Source organism: Mytilus trossulus, chromosome 3, assembly GCF_036588685.1.
Source record: "Mytilus trossulus isolate FHL-02 chromosome 3, PNRI_Mtr1.1.1.hap1, whole genome shotgun sequence".
Lineage (NCBI taxonomy): Eukaryota > Metazoa > Mollusca > Bivalvia > Mytilida > Mytilidae > Mytilus > Mytilus trossulus.
In genome coordinates, this window is record NC_086375.1 from 51,751,069 (window position 1) to 51,769,884 (window position 18,816).

The following is an 18,816-nucleotide window of genomic DNA, read 5'->3' on the forward strand; positions in this document are numbered from 1 at the left end:
GAGGGTCTAAACATAAAGAAAAGGAAATTTATGACATGAAAACTTACATTTAATTAAAGACCATTAGTTTTTGAAACAAAAATCGGTCACCAAAGACATCAGCTAATCAAGTATAGGCGACAAGAACTATATCTATGTAGAGGTTCAAACGTAATTATGGTAACACACTTACCACTAGATCCGAAACAAGTATTCGTCTGAAATGCCTCCAATTTTAAGTTTAAGTCTGATTGAGATGACGCTGATCTAGGCAACAACTGTTATCACAGTTATAAGTTTTGACAGACTTTTAGACTAGACCTTTTCTATGACATATCATTTATACCTTTTTGGCCATACAAGTGTCACGAGGACTAATTACTTTACCAATTAGTGCTATACCAATTCCCTTCCATCAAAATAGTTGTTACTACCAATGCCTCTTTTATACGTGCCAATAGTGTTGTAATCTCAATATACTACGGTTTTGAAAGATAAAGTTATACCAATATGATTAAGAAGACTTACTTTACATTAGGATCTCCCGTCAACACAGATGGTATCTCACATGGATCTCTAAGATGACATTTAATTGTTGTTGGTAATGATGATCCAATAAACTTAGCCTAGAGATAAATCAAATTAAGTGTTAAATAAGTTGTCATAGACATTTATTAAATTAGACATCTTTGCATTTTTATACTTGAGTGTTTGTTTCTTCTTTGTTTGTTTCTTAATTATTTATGTAGGACTCTGAACCGCGATTGTCACGCTGTGGTGCGATGGTTTGACGCTGAAGAGCGTTTTTGATCACGCCGAAGTGCGATGGTGTTTGTGACGCTATGTTGTTGATAGCTACGCTGAAGTGCGATGGTCTACACAAACTTCATTTGCTCAGCATTTTTAGTCGATGTATAAGTCAATGTAAAATAAAGTCTGAAATGGGGAATGTGTCAAAGAGACACTAACTCGACTTCAGCTGGTCCCTAAACTAAAAAGTGTACTAGTTTTTACCTATAATAGTTAGCTTTTATAAATTGTTATGGATGGAGAGTTGTCTCATTGGCACTCATACCACATCTTCCTATATCTAGTTCAATAAAAATGAACGTCATACTATAAACTTGACCCTTAACATAAAAAATTACTAAAATTCACAAACAGACAAGACCAACAAAGGCCAGAGGCTCCTGAATTAGGACAGGTGGAAAAAAATAATCGAGTTTAAACATGATTAGTGAAAAATCAATCCCGCCCCCTACGCCTTAAGCCAATGTAGACTAAACAAACAAACAAAAAAAACACAGTAAAACTCAGTTTAAAAGAAGTTAGAGTCCGATGTCATAAGCAAAATGACAATGATAAACTAAATACAAAAGGACTACTAGCAGATAAATTTCTTATAAACTTTTAATCCTGCGCGAAACGCGGAGGATATTTTGGTGGATAGGGGAAACTTACAACAGATTCTGTTTAACGTACGATGGTGCGTGAAATTCCCTTAATACAGGTCTCAGACGAGATCTCTTCATTAAAATATAATAAACGATGCACTCATGAAAGAAACAACGTATAGGCCTAGATAAAATGATAATCTAGAATTAGGTCCACATGTGGGAAATCAAAGAGTACGATCTCTCATTTAATATGTAACTGAATTAGAGGCAGTCATAGACAATCATGAATGTAAATTAAAAACAAAATATTAAAAAATCTACTTCTTATGATTATTGAACGTCTATAAAAAAAACCGATGTTTTCCAGCGATCATGCGTTAAACAATCCATCGATCCATCGAATGTCAGCGAACGGACCATCGCACTTCGGCGAAGACCATTGCACTTCAGCGTGACCAGCGCACTTCAGCGTCCCCATCGCACCTCCGAGTCCCACATATATATTAGTACTTAATGCCCACTTTCAGTTTTATCTAAGGTTAACATTAAAGTAAAACATAGGAATGAAATGCATACGGACACTTGAATACACACCAACACACTTTCCAATATAAAAAAAAAAAGAAGATGTGGTATGATTGCCAATAGACAACTCTCAGCAAGAGACCAAAATGACATAGAAATTAACAACTATAGTTCATCATACAGCCTTCAACAATGAGAAAAGTCCATATCGCATAGTCATCTATAAAAGGCTCCGAAATTAACACCGAATTACAGGCTCATGACTTGGGAAAGGCACCTACATACAGAATGTATCGGTTATAAACATGTAAGCGGGATCCCAACCCTCCCATAACCTGGGACAGTGGTATAACAGTACAACAAAAGACCGAACTATAAAAAACAGTTGAAAAGGCTTAACTCATTAGATGAATAAAAATACCAGCCAACTCCATTTTATGTTTACGAAACTTTTATTTTTGAAACCATCTCATATTTATTGAAATCTTAACGTGCAGAGTCTGATTTAGAAAATACCAAAGGAATAAAAATGAACTTACTCCACTTGTTGCAGGATTAGTCTCACTTTCTGTGGTCTCTAAATATAAAACAACATGTATGAATAAATATGACAGTCACAAATGTATTATAACAGAATGTTTGCCTGACAATGAGAGCACCATAAGAGTCATCTGTCGAAATCAGTTCGTTTTTGATCTTGATCCTTTTTTGTTATCACAATTTCCTTTATATAACAGTACATAAAAGACACACTTGTAGTTCATATTATTGTAATGTAAGTTAAATTCCAACGTTGTAGTTTTGGTATATCTATAGTGTATGCGTAATACATTCTAAAATCATGAACTAAACATAATATAAATGTTTGCTCTAAGAAGAAGACGTATACTTAACTTACTGTGTCCACACTGTGGCCCCATACTCCCGAGTCTACAGAAACATGTTTTCATGATACTATCTGTGTGACAATGTCCATCATTTTGACAATATTGTTGATTGGTCGTTGTTACAGGACAACTACCTATATGTAAATAAAACACATGTGTTATAGTGCCAAACTCGAAAAGTCCATAACATGTTTTCTAATTTGTATTAGTCTGTGGTCCGCAAATTGTCAAGATATATCACAAGGACCTGAAACAAAATATGTTTCAGCAACTAGATGATTTATAATACAGTAGTGTGCTTCAAAAAGTCAATTTATCACCATGACGTAATTCATTATTGGCATGCTAGGAATCATTATGGAAACATTGAATATATTATCTCATTGACTCAAGCATAGAAGGAAATAGAAAAAATATGAATATAAAAAAACCATGTGGTATGATTGCAAATGAGACAACTATCCACAAAAGACCAAAATAACACAAAGATTAACAACTATAGGTCACCGTACGGCCTTCAACAATGAGCAAAGCACACACCGCATAGTCATCAATAAAAGGCCCCGATAAGAAAATGTAAAACAATTCAAACGAGAAAACTAACGGCCTTATGTATGTAAAAAAATGAACGAAACACAAATATGTAACACATAAACAAACGACAACCACTGAATTACAGGCCCCTGACTTGGGACAGACACATACTTAAATTTTGTGGCGAGGTTAAACATGTTAGCGGTATCCCAACCCTCCCCTAACCTGGGACAATGGTATAACAGTACAAAATAAGAACGAACTATAAAAATCAGTTGAAAAAGGCTTAACTCATCAGATAGACAAAAAATACAAGTGAATGGCTTGTTTACAACTATCATAGATCCTACAGGACACACATGTCTATAGCTACAGACTAAACATTGATTTCCTTTTTCTTTTCTGTTGTTTTAAACTTTCTATGATGTTATGCCTTGTTTTTAAGTCAATATGTTATTGCATTTGATCAAAGAAAATCTATAAATAACATTAACCAAAAATTTAAAGAATGTCTAATACATAGTAAAATCATATTTTACTTTACCTATTTCACAACTGTTTCCATAGAAACCTAGTTTACACATACATGAATGTGTACCATCTGACAAGGCAACACATAAACCATCATTCTGACATGGATTGGATGAACATGGATCTACAAAACAAAAATAATGTTAATTAAAAAAGTTATAGAAGATATTTTAAGGTCTGTGTTGGTCAAATTATATGTTATCACACGTTTACATTTCGAATTACTTTTTACAGATTTCATTTTGTTAAAACACAATATCAGGTCGAAGAATATATTTGGTATGAAGTGCCGTTTAGTCTCATATGTACACAATGACAACTCACCTTATTTTCAAGTCTGACATGTTGTCAATGACAACTCAACTTTAATATCTAGTCTGACATGTTGGCAATGCCAACTCACCTTTATTATGTTGGCAATGACAACTCACCTTTACTATTCAGTTTGACATGTTGTCAATGACAACTCACCGTTAATTACAGGTTAGATTTAAGCCCAAAACACGACCAAGTATTGCCTGACCAATTCACACTTTTTAGTGACCTTATAAAATGACCCTTTCCCATTGTAACATTCAAACATAAATAAATATTACATAAGTAATCATCATTTTAATAGATGGAATGAAATAGACAATAACGACCAAAACCACGGAGTTAACAAAGACTCGCAAAACCAAGGGACATTTACATCAACACTTATAAATAATTAATATGAAACAACACGAACTTCTCTAAAAAACCGCAGTAAAATCAGGTGCTCCGGAAAGGTTGCACTTCTTGCACCGTATAAGGCTCTGAATAGTTTGTCAGGACCAAATGGATAAATTGTTTTTCTTTTGCTTCAGGTAAAATTTAATTCTGATTTATTTTGGGATTTTTTTTCTCTTAAAAGCAACACAATATTATACAAAATTCCCTTTTTGCAATTTGATTTTTTATTTATAAATATAAAACTCTCCGTTTAAATATTTAAATTCAGACCATTCAACATTAAATGCTAACTTTTTATTGATAAATTTACATGTATTGTGTTTCTCTGACAAAAATCCTTCGATGTATATATCAGCAGTCTGTCATTGTTTTCTTGAAAGAAAAGAAATCCCTCAAATGTCAGGTATATAAATCAAATAAATACGTTTTTTTACCTATATCCTTTAGTTACCCATATTATTTTTGTTTATAATTATATAAACATGTATGTGTACCAAAAGAAAGTGTATGAATTAACCAATTTGCAATTAAAAATGTTTTGTTTTAATCTTTGCTCTTTCACCTTAAATGTGTTTTTTCCAAGGAAAATGCGTCCGGGAATTGTACACTTTGTTTGTATAGTTATTATTAGTTTACTTTCATAATAAACTGACAATAAAAAGTCATTCGTGTATAGCATGTTATAGTGCATGGAAAACCATGTACTATGAAAATTAGAGGGGAAAAAGTATACTTTTCATTGGACGAGAATAGGTGAGTATGTTCTAATATCCAGTCAGATATGTTGGCAATGACAACTCACATTTATTATTCAGTCTGACATGTTGTCAATGACAACTCACCTTTACTATTCAGTCAGACATTTTGTCAATGGCAAATTACCTTTACTATCCCGTCAGACATGTGGTCAATGGCAACTCACCTTTACTTTCTAGTCTTATTTATACACAATCTGAATTCACCTTTACTTTTAAGTCTTATTGGTACACAATCTAAACTCACCTTGTCATCAAGTCTGACATGTACACAATGTAAACTCACCTTGTCACAAAGTCTGAAACGTACACAATATCAACTCAACTTTACTTTTGGGTCTCATATGCACAAATGACTCCTCACCTGTACATTCCAGTTTCATTTGTTTACACTTTCAGCTCATCTTTACTATTAATTCTGACATATATTAATGTCAACTCACCTTTACTTTCAAGTCCAACCTGTACACAATGTCAACTAACCTTTAATATCAAGTCTCGTCTGAACACAATGTCTACTCACCTTTAATATCAAGTCTCATACCAGCACAATGTTTACTCACATTTAAAATCAAGTCTCCTAAGTGCACAATGTCTACTCACCTTTAATATCAAGCCTCATCTGAACACTATGTCTACTCACATTTAAAATCAAGTTTCATACGTGCACAATGTCTACTCAGCTTTAATATCAAGTCCCATACGCGCACAATGTCTACTCAATTTTACTATCAAGTCTTATATCTGCACAATGCCTTTAAACCTTATCTATCAAGTCTCATACGTGCACAATTACAACTTACCTTTACTTTCGGCAATTATATGCAACAGAAAACATCTGCTCTCTCCGTCTTGACTGAAAATAAGTAATTTAATTAATTTTATAAGTAGGAATAGTGTATGTTCATAATAGTATACGTGCGTGTTTCACTCTTATCGTATTGATAATTTTATTAACCTTCCTTTTTCTATTGAATTTGAAATTAAAAGTAAGCCCTAATTTCAGGATTTCATCAAAAGACATCAATTTTTTTCCTAATTGTATTGATTTTGTGCCGTTGGATTTAAGTCTGTTTCAGTAAATTCAAAACTCCTCCCCTTACCTTTATGACTTATCTTAAAGAATAGAATTATAATTACAAATTATTACTTACTTACACTAACTTAAAGAGAGGCGAAAATACCAGAATTAAATTCAAACTCATTAGTCGAAAATAAACTGACAACGCCATGATTAAAAAAAAAACAACAAAAAAAAAAAAACCAAAAAAAACCCCAGAAAGGACAAAAATAGTACACAAACATAAAGACTGAACAGCACGAATCAAACCAAAACCTATAAATTCATTGATGATTTTTTACACAAAATTATATAAATACAACATAGCTGAGAGGGTGATAGAGCAGATTGGTACCCCTCGAGAAAGCATTGTCAACCTTGGCTTCCTCTCAGCTATGTGGTATTTATATAATGTTGTTTTATTACTACTTGATGATATTTTGCCTTTACATAAAATGGTTTTAACATTACTTAATGATGTTTTAATATAACTCAATATGGAATAGTCATTACTTAATAACCTTTCGATATTACACGATATGGCTTCGTATTAACTTGATATAGTTTTGTCATAACTAAATATGGTTTTGTTATTACTCGATGTGGTTATATTACTAGATTTATTTCACTTGACTGGGCGGGGTTTACGAAGTTCGCTTATTTTAAGACCAGTCCATCTATAGACAGAAGTTTGGGATACACTCATTAATGAAGTGTCCAGTTATTCGTCCCATATCATACACTAACTTCTTTTGTGTATGCGGTGAGTAGGTGATTAGAATTCAATAATAATTATGACGGTAATCATCCTTATCACACACAATGTCAGATAGATTGTCCTTATGCAAATTAAAACATCAACTCCGCCCTATCAGTTGAAATAACATCGAGTATACCATTACTTCATGCTGTTTTGTCATAAGTCAATGTGGTTTTAACATTACTTGATGTGTATGTGACTTAACGTAATGTAGTTGTTCATTATATGATTTTGTTATTTCGTTATAATAATTTGCCAATTATTTATATGGGTTTAATTTTGGGTAATGATGTTTAAAAATTTGACGACTTTACACTACATGATGTGTATGATTCAGTATTTGATGTGGTTATCCCATTACCTTATCAGATTAAACCACGTGACCATTTCGGAAAAACAATGTTCTTCTAGTATTTCTAAACCGATCTCCGTATGTCGTTTGTTCATAGTGCTTTAGATGAGTATCGGTTTCCATTGAGTTAAAGTTCAAACGAAAGTTCGAGTTGTTGTTCAGAGTTATTTGGTGTGAAAAAGAGGACCGGCAGACAAAAGTCAAAAACTCAACTAAAAAATTAACAGTATTTCGGACACAAGGTGGATATCCCCAAATCACATGGTCCTGCCGTTTTTTCCTTAGTCGATAAAGCCTCGGTCACACCTTACCGGATAGCTCGAACGGACGCCTAACGGATAACTTTTTTTCAATCCGTTCATGTCCGTTAGACGTCCATTCTTATCCGTTAGGCGTCCGTCCATATCTGTTGCATGTCCTTTAAGCGTACGTTTTATCCGTCGACGTCCGTTCTGTCCGGTGGATTTCTTAAGGTTAGTGAATTTTTTTTAAATTTATTTTGCTAACAACATTAAATATTTATTTCAAATATTGGCTTACAATATCATTATTCAGTCTAAGCTCCTCCTGATTTTCCCCGTTACAATACACTTATCACTCAGGGTAGTAAATAGTTGTAAAATACATATTATTTTTTTTTTTACATCATATGAATACTAGTACTAGATAATATCACTTAATCACTAAATATGACTATTCATATGTTTTCTAATAGTTGCTAAAACATTACTTTTCATTTTCAAACATACTCTTCTATTGAACTCATTGAGAAAAATTGAGAAAACATTGACATTTTTTATCTTTTGATCAGATATGTAGAAGCTTTGTAAATTGAAAACTCAACAATTGTTAGAAAATAGTTTAAATCCAAATATTCTTCTTCAGAAGTTTTATATCCAAATACTAAGTGTCTTAGTTTTATCTTAAAAGTTATTTAACTGTTCTTTATAACATCATTTATTTTATTTCAAAAAAGTTTTAAATACGGACACAGTATAAAGAAGTGATCATAATATTCTTCTTGTGTACAAAAATTACAAGAACTATTGTTTACAATTTTCCACCTGCATTAAAGCTAGTGAATTCTTATTATTCATAATCGATCTTCACAATCAAGCAGCTGTTATTCAGGTCAGACACTGCCATTTAGCGACATTTTAAAGAACAAAACAAAACCAGTTTCACTAAACATTTTTTGTTTTATGCGGTACTCGTCCGTTGGGTGTACGCTCGACGTCCGTTCTGTCCGTCTTCGTTTCTTGTCCGTTGCATGTCCGTTATGCATTCGTTAGGCGTCCGTTTTAGTTGGTTAGTACATCAACGGCCTCCCAACGCATAACAATTTTGTCCACGGACAACTTTTATTTTCATCCGTTAGGCGTCCGTTTGTCTTATCCGGTAAGGTGTGACCGAGAGCAGTATTATAATAAATTCGTGAAAGATTCCACGAAACCTGTGTCTCGGCTTATAATGCTGCTGTCTTCGTAAAAGCGTATTGTTAACTGTACATTTATCGGTATATGTATCGGTAAAAATATAAATTAAGAAAAATATGTTTTTCGGTAAATGCCTTCTCTTGATCTCGACGAAAACCCCAGCTACAAGTTAAATAACAATGTTATCATGTCAAACAGTTTGAATCGATTATATATAATGCAAAAATAACTTGTATAAGATAAGAAACTGTGGTATAATTGCCAATGAGACAACTCTCAACCAAATACCAAAATGACGTTAATGAAAAATGCAAACTCGATTCAAACGAGAAATTGTACGATCTAAATAAAGAAGACGCCGACGCCACTACCGACGAAAGAATACAGTCTTTTTTGTGTCTCACTGCAGCACTTTGAATCAATATGTCATAGTGTTGCTTCCTGCAAACCTGACTGCCCTCATCATTGCTGGTGAAAATATTGGTCATTAGTGCAAAATTGAATGTTCCTTTTTGGTTTTTCATGCAATATATGACTGCATTGGTACTGTTTTCATTAATAAGAACAAGACTTTTAAATAATTTTCAATTTAAAGCTTATATTAAACTATTGACCCCAATTGATCGGACTTCTTGAGACCTTGGACCTTGATTCATACAAAATTGAAACATCATGAACTTCTAATAAATCAATATGCCAGCCTTTTCTACTGCCGGTTCTTAAATTTGCCCCCTTCATTTGAATTCAGTTTTGAATGTCGTACCTTGAAGAATAATAAAGTGGTGCGCACAAATTGCAAATTGTGCACACAAGTTAAAAAAAGTTGTGCGCATAAGATTGAAAGTTGTGCACACAAGATTTAAAGGTGCGCATACACATATTACATATTTCATATTTGGCACTTAATGTACTACGTATATATATCAAAGGATAGAAGATTGATATTTGTATATGTTTAAATGATCTTACACAATACAAAAAATCGGAGAATTCATATCTTATGGAACTAATACTTTGTCGCTTAGACCAAATCCCCTCCAACGTTTCCTTGTAACTTTAGTGTGAAATGATTTAAAGTGTCTCATTTGTTGATAATACAGTACAACTGTTTTAATTTGTGCTGAATCTGCGTAGCGGCATTGGTATACAACACACCTGTCGTCGGTAGTGGCGTCGCCGTCTTCATTATTTTGAGCGTAAGGTTCTCGTTTGAATCGATTTTACATTTTCCATATTTGGAACAGTTACAGCTTACTATGTGGAATGAGTTTTGCTTATTCTTGAAGACCATGTAATCACATATAATTGTCAATTTTTACGTCATATGGTATGTGGTTGATGGTTGTCCTATTGGCAATCACACTTCATTTTCTTCTTTTTTTATATATTTTTTTCTTATTAGATGTAAGCGAATTAAACTGTTTTGACATGTTCAATGTAAACCTTCATGAATTACCATACTTTTGTAAAATCACAAAAATACTAAACTTAGAGGAAAATTAATTCGGAAAGTCCATAATCACATGGCAAAATCTAATAGCAAAACGCATCAAAAACGTATAGACACGAACTGTCATACTCCTGACTTGGTACAGGCATTTTCAAATGTAGAAAATGGTAGATTAAACCTTGTTCTATAGCGCTAACCCTCTCACTTTAATGACAGTCTCATCAAATTCCGATATATTTACAATGATGCGTTAACTAAACAGACACAATAAATAAAATAGTCAAAGTATTGGTACAGCAGTCATTATCGTGTAACAATTTTAAAAGGAACAATTTGACAGAACACAAAAACATCTATCTACAAATACATTCATTGATTTGCGTGTCTGACGTCAGAATTTTTTTAAACGTCACATATATTTGTCTTTCAATGTACATACAAACAATTTAAAAATTTCACATAGGCAATGTTAGCATACAGGGTTAAAACATCAAAAGTATGTTAGAATAAATTATAGAAATAGACCGAGATTTAAAATAGTCCAAAAGTTATATAAAATTTATCAGAATCCACAAAAAGTTTATTTCACTTCGCGATTGAATGGTTTTGACGTTTGTGGTTCAACGTATTTTGTAATTTATAGTAGAAGTATATCATAATGACATAAAATAGAACAATATCATACTGACGGGATCTTTAAAGTACGGAGTCACGTTGTAAGAACCAAAGAAATACAAAAAGTCGCATATACAAAACACACCACAAAAAAAAAACTAAATGCAATTCAAACACATTGACGGGATGTGTAAGTACCGAGCCACGTTAAACGGATATCAAATAAACAATCCAACAGTAAAAGTAATATTAATAATGTAACAAAGACAAATGAAAGAGCAATAAAACACGTTGTTAAGTTGATCAACAACATCAGTACGCAGAACTATACATCAAGACCATTATGTATTATTTTTGAAGTTGATACGGAATATTTATCAACAAGGTCTTGGAACCTTCCGATGATCTTTTTGAAAAAAAAGGACGATACTTTTTTTGACATACCCCTGGTTCATCAACTTTCTACTCAAACACTGATGACGTTTTACAAAGTCTGAGTAGGAGCTGCAAGCTCTTGAATATCGAATAGGTTGGGAAATAAATAACCCATATGCAGGTGAAGTCGGTATATTGCTAATAAGGTGGGGGAAATTTATAATTTAAAAATAAAAATCGTCTCGTTTGTCATAGATTCTGGTACTGAGATGACTGTGTAAGTCAAATTCGAGATATAAGTCTAAATATGAGGCGGAGGAAGCTGTGTCTTTAATTTCTAGTTCTGGGGGATATATTAATGGAACCCAATCAGAAAAGTTCAGATTGTTTATGGAAAGAATAAAGGCAACAGTAGTATGCCGCTGTTCAAAACTCATAAATCTATGGACAAAAAACAAAATCGGGGTATCAAACTAAAACCGAGAGAAACGCTTTAAATATAAGAGGAAAACAACGACATAACACCGAAACGTAACACACACAGAAACGGACCAAGCATCAGACAAAACACCACGAGAATAACAAATATAACATGAAAACCAAATACATGAATTTGGGATAGACAAGTACCGTGCCACGTCTTATCTCAATATCTCAAAAATAAGAGAAAACACAAACGACTCAACGTTAAAATGCAACACACACATAAACGAACAATAATTTAACAATGGCCATCTTCCTGACTTGGTACAGGACACTTTTAAAAGAACATCATCAATATATATGAAAGTGAAATAAAATAATCTGGCTTCTTTGATCCTCTTGTTTTTGACAAGTGTCTGGAGAAGCTTCGATTCATATAAAAAAAAAAAGAAGAGGTCGGCAAGAACAGGCGTACAGTTTGTTCCCATAGGAATGCCGACAATTTGTTGGAAAAGTCTACCTCAAACTCAACAAATATGTTGTCGATAAGAAAGACAAGCATACTGATCACTTGTTCTCCTGTGTAGCATGTTTTACCTTTTTGTTTTTCACTATTAACGAAATATGTCTTATGAAATCCCAAAGTAATAAAGGAGTTATTATTAAATTATTCAAGATCAAGAAAAAGATTTTTTTTAAAAATTAAAATGTAATTATGTTTCCTACTCTTAAGATTACCTAGCGTTCTCAATTTTATTTTAACATTTCCCCCTTATTTCTTTCTTGATTTGCCAGAAATTCAGGCGAGGCAACATAAAAACCATGTATATATATTCTTACGTTGCCTGAAAACAAATATCCTTTGTTGTCCCAACTGCTAAGCCTCCTGTACTGTAAGCAATATCAGAATGACAAACTGTACCAACACCACTCATGTAAAATTCTGTTTCTTTAGGTCCAAACACTGTACAGGGTGCATCACTTTGAAACACAGGTGGTAAACTGTATAATATAGCATAAATTAATAATGGTATTATCATATCAGTTAAAGTACATGTTTAAAATGAAAAGACCAATAGGAAGAATTAAAAGAAGATATATTATTTTGACCAAATGAACAGATTTTTCAAACTAATGAATATACAATTTTTGCACGAGTTCCTATGTTTCCTTGTATGTCAGTACAAATCCAAGTTTTTGTTCTCCCTTCAATTTTGTATTTAGCATTATACATGTTTGTACGTACCAGTTTGGTGATGATTTGTATGCTGTGTATAGGTTAATATGACAAAACTTGTCTTTTACGCAAACAATTTCAGAACCTCCTGGTAGTGTGGGACTTTCAAACAATCGTCCGTCACTCTGCAACATAAATATTTGTGTTCAATTTATTTGAAAAACATTTGAAAAAGAATGTAAAATCCAAAAAGTAAAAGAATTCTTTTCCAAAGCCGTAAACGTCATATTTAAAATATTAGTATTAATCAAGTCTTTAATATATTTTCCTATCTTCATTAATCATTTCATGCAATTTTTATTAAGTTATTTCGTGTAAAAGTAAATCATTTTTAAATATTATAAACTTTAATATTTTACCTTAGTTAATCTTTTGCGTAACTTAAGCACTGCAAAAAATAAAAACATCATCAAAAGGTTAAAAACATATACGTCTTTCTTCTTTGTAACAAGAAGACTCAAGTCCAATATTTACTCTGCCTAATTTCGGAGGAAAAAGGGGCTTAAAATTTTCCTTATTGAATCTCATTCGATATGCAATTTCATATATGACCCCATTTGAAAAAAAAATGTGAATGAACTTATGAGTCTTATGTCTTACAAGGTCAATGCAAAAATTTCAAACTGGTTTTTTTTCATGAAATGTTTACGTATTCAGCAAAATATCGCCATGTGTAATGCTTTTTCTTTTTAGATCCAGTATTTATCAGCTGTTGTTGGTTAAGAAATATGCTCCCCTCTCAAAAACTTCCAGTCTGCAAATAGTTTAACCATTAAAATGAGGTAAATTTACCCGACATATATTTCATACTCCAAATAAAGCTGATCTATTGATGTAAGCACATTTGTATTTCAAAAAGCAAGACCAAAACATAAAAACGTAAAGTTGACCAATGAAGCATGAAGAAGAGGTTAAGGGCGGATAAAATCTTCTTTCTAGATTGTCATGTACCAATTATAATCGCTCTTTATATCAAATATACTTGAACTTATCTTAGTAATTATAAAACAGTTCAAAACACAATAACTAAACATTGACCAAAGCAATATATAAAAGAGGTCAATTAAGGTCAGATGAAATACAAGATTGACATGTCCCCCTTACCTCACTTCCAAACACCGCAAACAATTGACCCACTGCCTATAGTATCTTGGGAACGGACCTTATCACATAACTGTTATGCATGCATGGCTAACTCTCCCAAATTTATTTGGTAAGTGTTAATTTTTTTCTTATTTTTGTATTTTGTATTTATAATTGATTTTTTAACAACATAATACAATACGTATTTCAACTACTGGCTTGTTACAATATCCCTCAAGGGTCAATGCTCCTCCTGATGTTCCTGCTACATCCCACTTAGTACTCAGTACACATTATGTTGCATCAGAAACATATAACTCATACTTAATTTGATATCTATTCTTTTAATGTGTTTGAGCTTTTGATTTTGCCTCTTTATGAGGGACTTTCCGTTTTGAATTTTCCTCGCATATTCTTTATTTTTGTGATTTTACTTTTTTTATAATGAGTTTTCGAATGCTTTCAAATGGTTACTAAATTGTGTTTCAAATTGCCCTACTTACTTTCCCTTAGAATTCATTAATGCAAATTAAAAACAACTACATTTACATCAGATATATAATACGTACGCTTTGTAAATTGAAAGGTTAACAACTGTTGAAAAGATGTTAGAGCCAAAATCTTCTTCGTCAGTTATTTTAAACAAATATTGAATATATCAATTTTATCTTTAAACTTTATGTATTCTATTCTAAAAGCTTTAAAATACGGACACATATTGATGAATTGACCGTAATATTTTAAAAATTGTGCTGAGGTATAATTTGCCAATCTCCTTCAAAATCACTTACTAGTCTTTTAATCCACATAGCTTTTTAATCAACAACATAACTTATTTTATCCATCATATCTAATCCCTCCTTTTCATGAGGAACAATGAATGAATGTCCCGGGTTTATTAATCCAAAAGAATTGAAATCAAACTTTAGTCTTATGTGCATGTTTTTTTTTTATATTAGTTGTTACTGGCTTTGAACTACCTATCAGTAACTTCGAGTACTCTCAGATCAGTTGGTGTTGAGATGTACAAGTACCAAGCCACATCCACTCTGTGTGTTCGATTAATGTATGTTATTTGTATCCATCTGATGTGTTGAGATTTTTCACCTGATATTGATAGTTCATTCAAATGTTGTACTGTTACAGCACTGTTCGGGGTTAAGGGGAGGGTTGGAATACCAATAATATTTTCAACGCCGCCACATTCTGGTTGAATGTGCGTGTCCTAAGACAAGAGCCTGTAAATCAGTGGTTGGCGTTTGCTGATGTGTTACATATTTGATTTTCGTTCATATTTTGTACAAAAATTAGGCCGTTATTTTTTCTCGTTCGAATTGTTTTACTTTTGTTATTTCGGTGCCTTTTATATCTGACTATGCGGTTTGGGCTTTATTATTTGTTGAAGGCCTTATGATGACCTATAGTTGTGCATTTCTGTGTCATTTGGTCTCTTATGGAGAGTTGCCTCATTGGCAATGATAACATATCTTCTCTTTTATCCCCAATATTTCTAATGAACTATACAAGCAGGTTATATAAAGGTTAATAGGTACACTTATTGTGTTATTCATCAAAATGTTTTCGAAAAGAGTCTTCCAAGAACAATATTTTGTATATATCTGCTGAATTTATTTTCCCGAATTTTGTTTTTCACATTCCTCGGTAAATGTGAAATCCTGTACTGCGAATTTTGTCACCCAGTTTGATATTGATACCTTTAAAATAAGTATTGATTTGTAATCGTAACTCCATGAATTCAACCAATAAAACAAATTTTAATGTCAATATAGGACATCCTTGGCGTATACCCCTGGTGTGTTTAGAGATACAAAATATCACTTTTTTATAACAGGTTTGAATATAGGAATATATTCGTTTTTTATTCATATCATAAAAGTATAATTAGATCCAAAATGTTTTAAAATTGAAAAAAATAAAACTCTATTCTAAAGAGTCAGACACTTCAGCAAGATCAACAAAAACTATTGCCCTTAAAGTCAGGGATTTAATACACCTTTTCGCTAATCCCGGCTTACCCGGCCTCTTGAACTTTTGACGTCACCAACAATCACTTTTCCATTGTGGCGTCAGATATTTTGTTTTATGAAGTCAAAATTTTACGTGAACTTGTGTGATATCTAGTTATGGCGGACAAATAGCGATAAGGTGTATAGTATCTGGTATCTGTCTAAGAATATTATCCATACATATTCACTCTGATCTAATTTAATAAGCGTTGATAAAATCTATCTTAATCATTAAGCTTAAGGTAAAGGAACAGTAAATTGGCTATGTCGCAGATTTTGCTACAAAATTGCATACAACCTTGGCTCGTTAAACTACAACTGAAAATCGAAAAAATAATACATGTATCTCTTTTATTTGCTGAAAAGTTGCAGATTGATTTCCCTTAATATGGTGAGTATTTGTATAGAAAGGACATAAAATCGGCGAAAAAACTTCTAAAATGTGTCTTAAAATCGCCAAATCTCTAAATCTACTCCATAGATTTTTCTTAAAAAACTATATATTGTTGACACATAAATTTCTGTTTTAATGATATAAAATAATGATAGGGTCATCGAATTATGTTTTTTTTTATCTAATAATCAATTTGTTACCTTATTGGTAGCGAAAACCGTCAAAAATAAACGTTTTACGGCCTGCAACGTGATAATGTTACGATTATTTGGACGTTTTGTTTGATTTTTTCACAAAGAACGCAACTTTGAATGATGTATACTGTAAAAACGAAGTCGGTGATCCTATCTTTATTTTGCATCATTATAACGGAAATTTATGATCAACAACATATAATGTTTTAAGAAAAACCTATGGAGTAGAATTAGAGATTTGGCGATTTTAAGACAAACTTTAGAAGGGTTTTCGCCGATTTTATGTGCTTTCTATACAAATGTTCACCCATTTTGTAAGAATTCAATCAGTAATATTTCAAATGATAATTGAGATAAATGCATTATTATTTCGATTTTCAGTTGAAGTTCATCGAGCCAGAGCTGAATGCCAAATTTAACTGAAATTGAAGACATAGCCCATTTACTGTAACTTGACCTTACAAACTATATTTCATGTCAATATTCAACAGTGAAACAGGACAATAACTATTTAGTGAAAAGGGAGCAATTCTTATAAATAAACGTGTCAATACACTAGAACGCTGTGAATATGTAAGTGTTTGAAATCACACACAATAATGACAATGTGTACAATGATGTACAAATTTATCCAAAATTGTCTATAAAATTTGACAGTTAACCCGTCTAGTCCAGGAGATTGGCTTATCTAATTTTATGATAAATAGCATCTGAGCATTTGTCTTATGTTGTATCCTCATCACAGACTGATTGATCCCCGAGGGTATCACCAGCCCAGTAGCCAGTACTCCGGTACTGGTATGAAAATACGGATTTTTTGTGTTATTAAATTTGCTGTTTCAAAATGTCAAAAAATATCAAAAATTAAGGAATGTATCTACCTCTTGCAAAGCTCTGATTCCTTCCACTGATCTGGCTATACTTTTTTGAACTTTTTGATTATAGCTCTTCATCTTTTATATAAGCTTTGGCCACGGGCATCACTAAAGAGACATTGTATTGTCGAAATGCGCATCTGGTGCAGAAACATTGGTAACGTTAATGTTATGTTAATGTTATTCATTCCCTTTTTTCTCCAAGAGAGGAACGAAAGATACCAGAGGTACATTCAAACTCATAGATAGAAAACAAACCTGACAACGCCATGGCTACACAAAAGACAAAGACAAAAGGAGCATTTCTCCTACTGTGTCTCAAATATATATTGTACGCATAATGTTTTATCGGGGCTTTATGTCGAGTATACATTTATTACACTTTCATGTTATATGTCTTATCAAATTTCTAGAATACAAAATTGATCTTGATTCTGAAAAATCCCACGTTTTCATAAGTTTGTATTATATTTTTATAATGATTTAACATACTACAAGGAAATAGATATCCACCACTTTTCAAAGATTTGTTTTTAACTAAAACCAATGATATATAACAACAACAAAAAAATCTAGTATAACCTGAATGACATGAGTGAGTTTGTAGGATGATATATTGGCCCTGGTCGATATGTCTGTCAGCAACTCATAGAATAAAGATTCTTAAATAAGAAGACAAAAAAAAAAAAAAAAAGAACACACCTAAAACACTATGTCTCTGTACCCTAAACTACTATCATCGGTCAACATTGTTCACTTTGTCTGAATTTTTCTTTGCTTTTATTTCAAATTGTCACGGAATTTTAACCAGGATCAATTCCTTGTAAATGAGACAAACATACGTAAATGCAAAAACACTACATACCATCAAATTCTACATTTATTCTGAAGCATCTATAGTCTGTTTGAACTGTTCCTCTAAATGATAAAAAAAATATGCCAGGTTTGTAAGGGAAATGGTTGATTTATCTTGTGTGAAAGTTCACTAAAGTAATGTTCATTGCATTCTATAATTGATTTAGGCACATTTTTTTGTGTTGTTCCTTGTATATATAAATGCTGTGGTTGTGGAGTTCGATATCTTTGTAATTATACTTTTTCTGAGCTATAGAATCATAATAGACATTTACAAACATTGTTAACTTCAACTTTGTGATGAAAATCAGGGTTTTCAAGGAATAAAACAAAAAAAGAAATACCAACAATAATACAA

The 18,816-nt window shown here is 32.3% G+C and overlaps 1 protein-coding gene across 1 annotated transcript in view; it reads right to left on the reverse strand.

Moving 5' to 3' along the window:
- Nucleotides 1–3,946: 3,946 nt before the first annotated feature.
- Nucleotides 3,947–18,816, reverse strand: part of LOC134710869 (uncharacterized) — a 34,492-nt gene continuing 19,622 nt past the window's right edge. The window contains exons 11-17 of the mRNA XM_063571279.1: nucleotides 18,469–18,521; nucleotides 13,390–13,418; nucleotides 13,040–13,155; nucleotides 12,634–12,795; nucleotides 6,126–6,178; nucleotides 5,609–5,621; nucleotides 3,947–3,977 (exon numbers count right to left, since the gene is read on the reverse strand). Of these exons, the coding sequence (XP_063427349.1) occupies nucleotides 3,947–3,977; nucleotides 5,609–5,621; nucleotides 6,126–6,178; nucleotides 12,634–12,795; nucleotides 13,040–13,155; nucleotides 13,390–13,418; nucleotides 18,469–18,521 (457 nt within the window). The remainder of the gene's footprint in view (nucleotides 3,978–5,608; nucleotides 5,622–6,125; nucleotides 6,179–12,633; nucleotides 12,796–13,039; nucleotides 13,156–13,389; nucleotides 13,419–18,468; nucleotides 18,522–18,816) is intronic.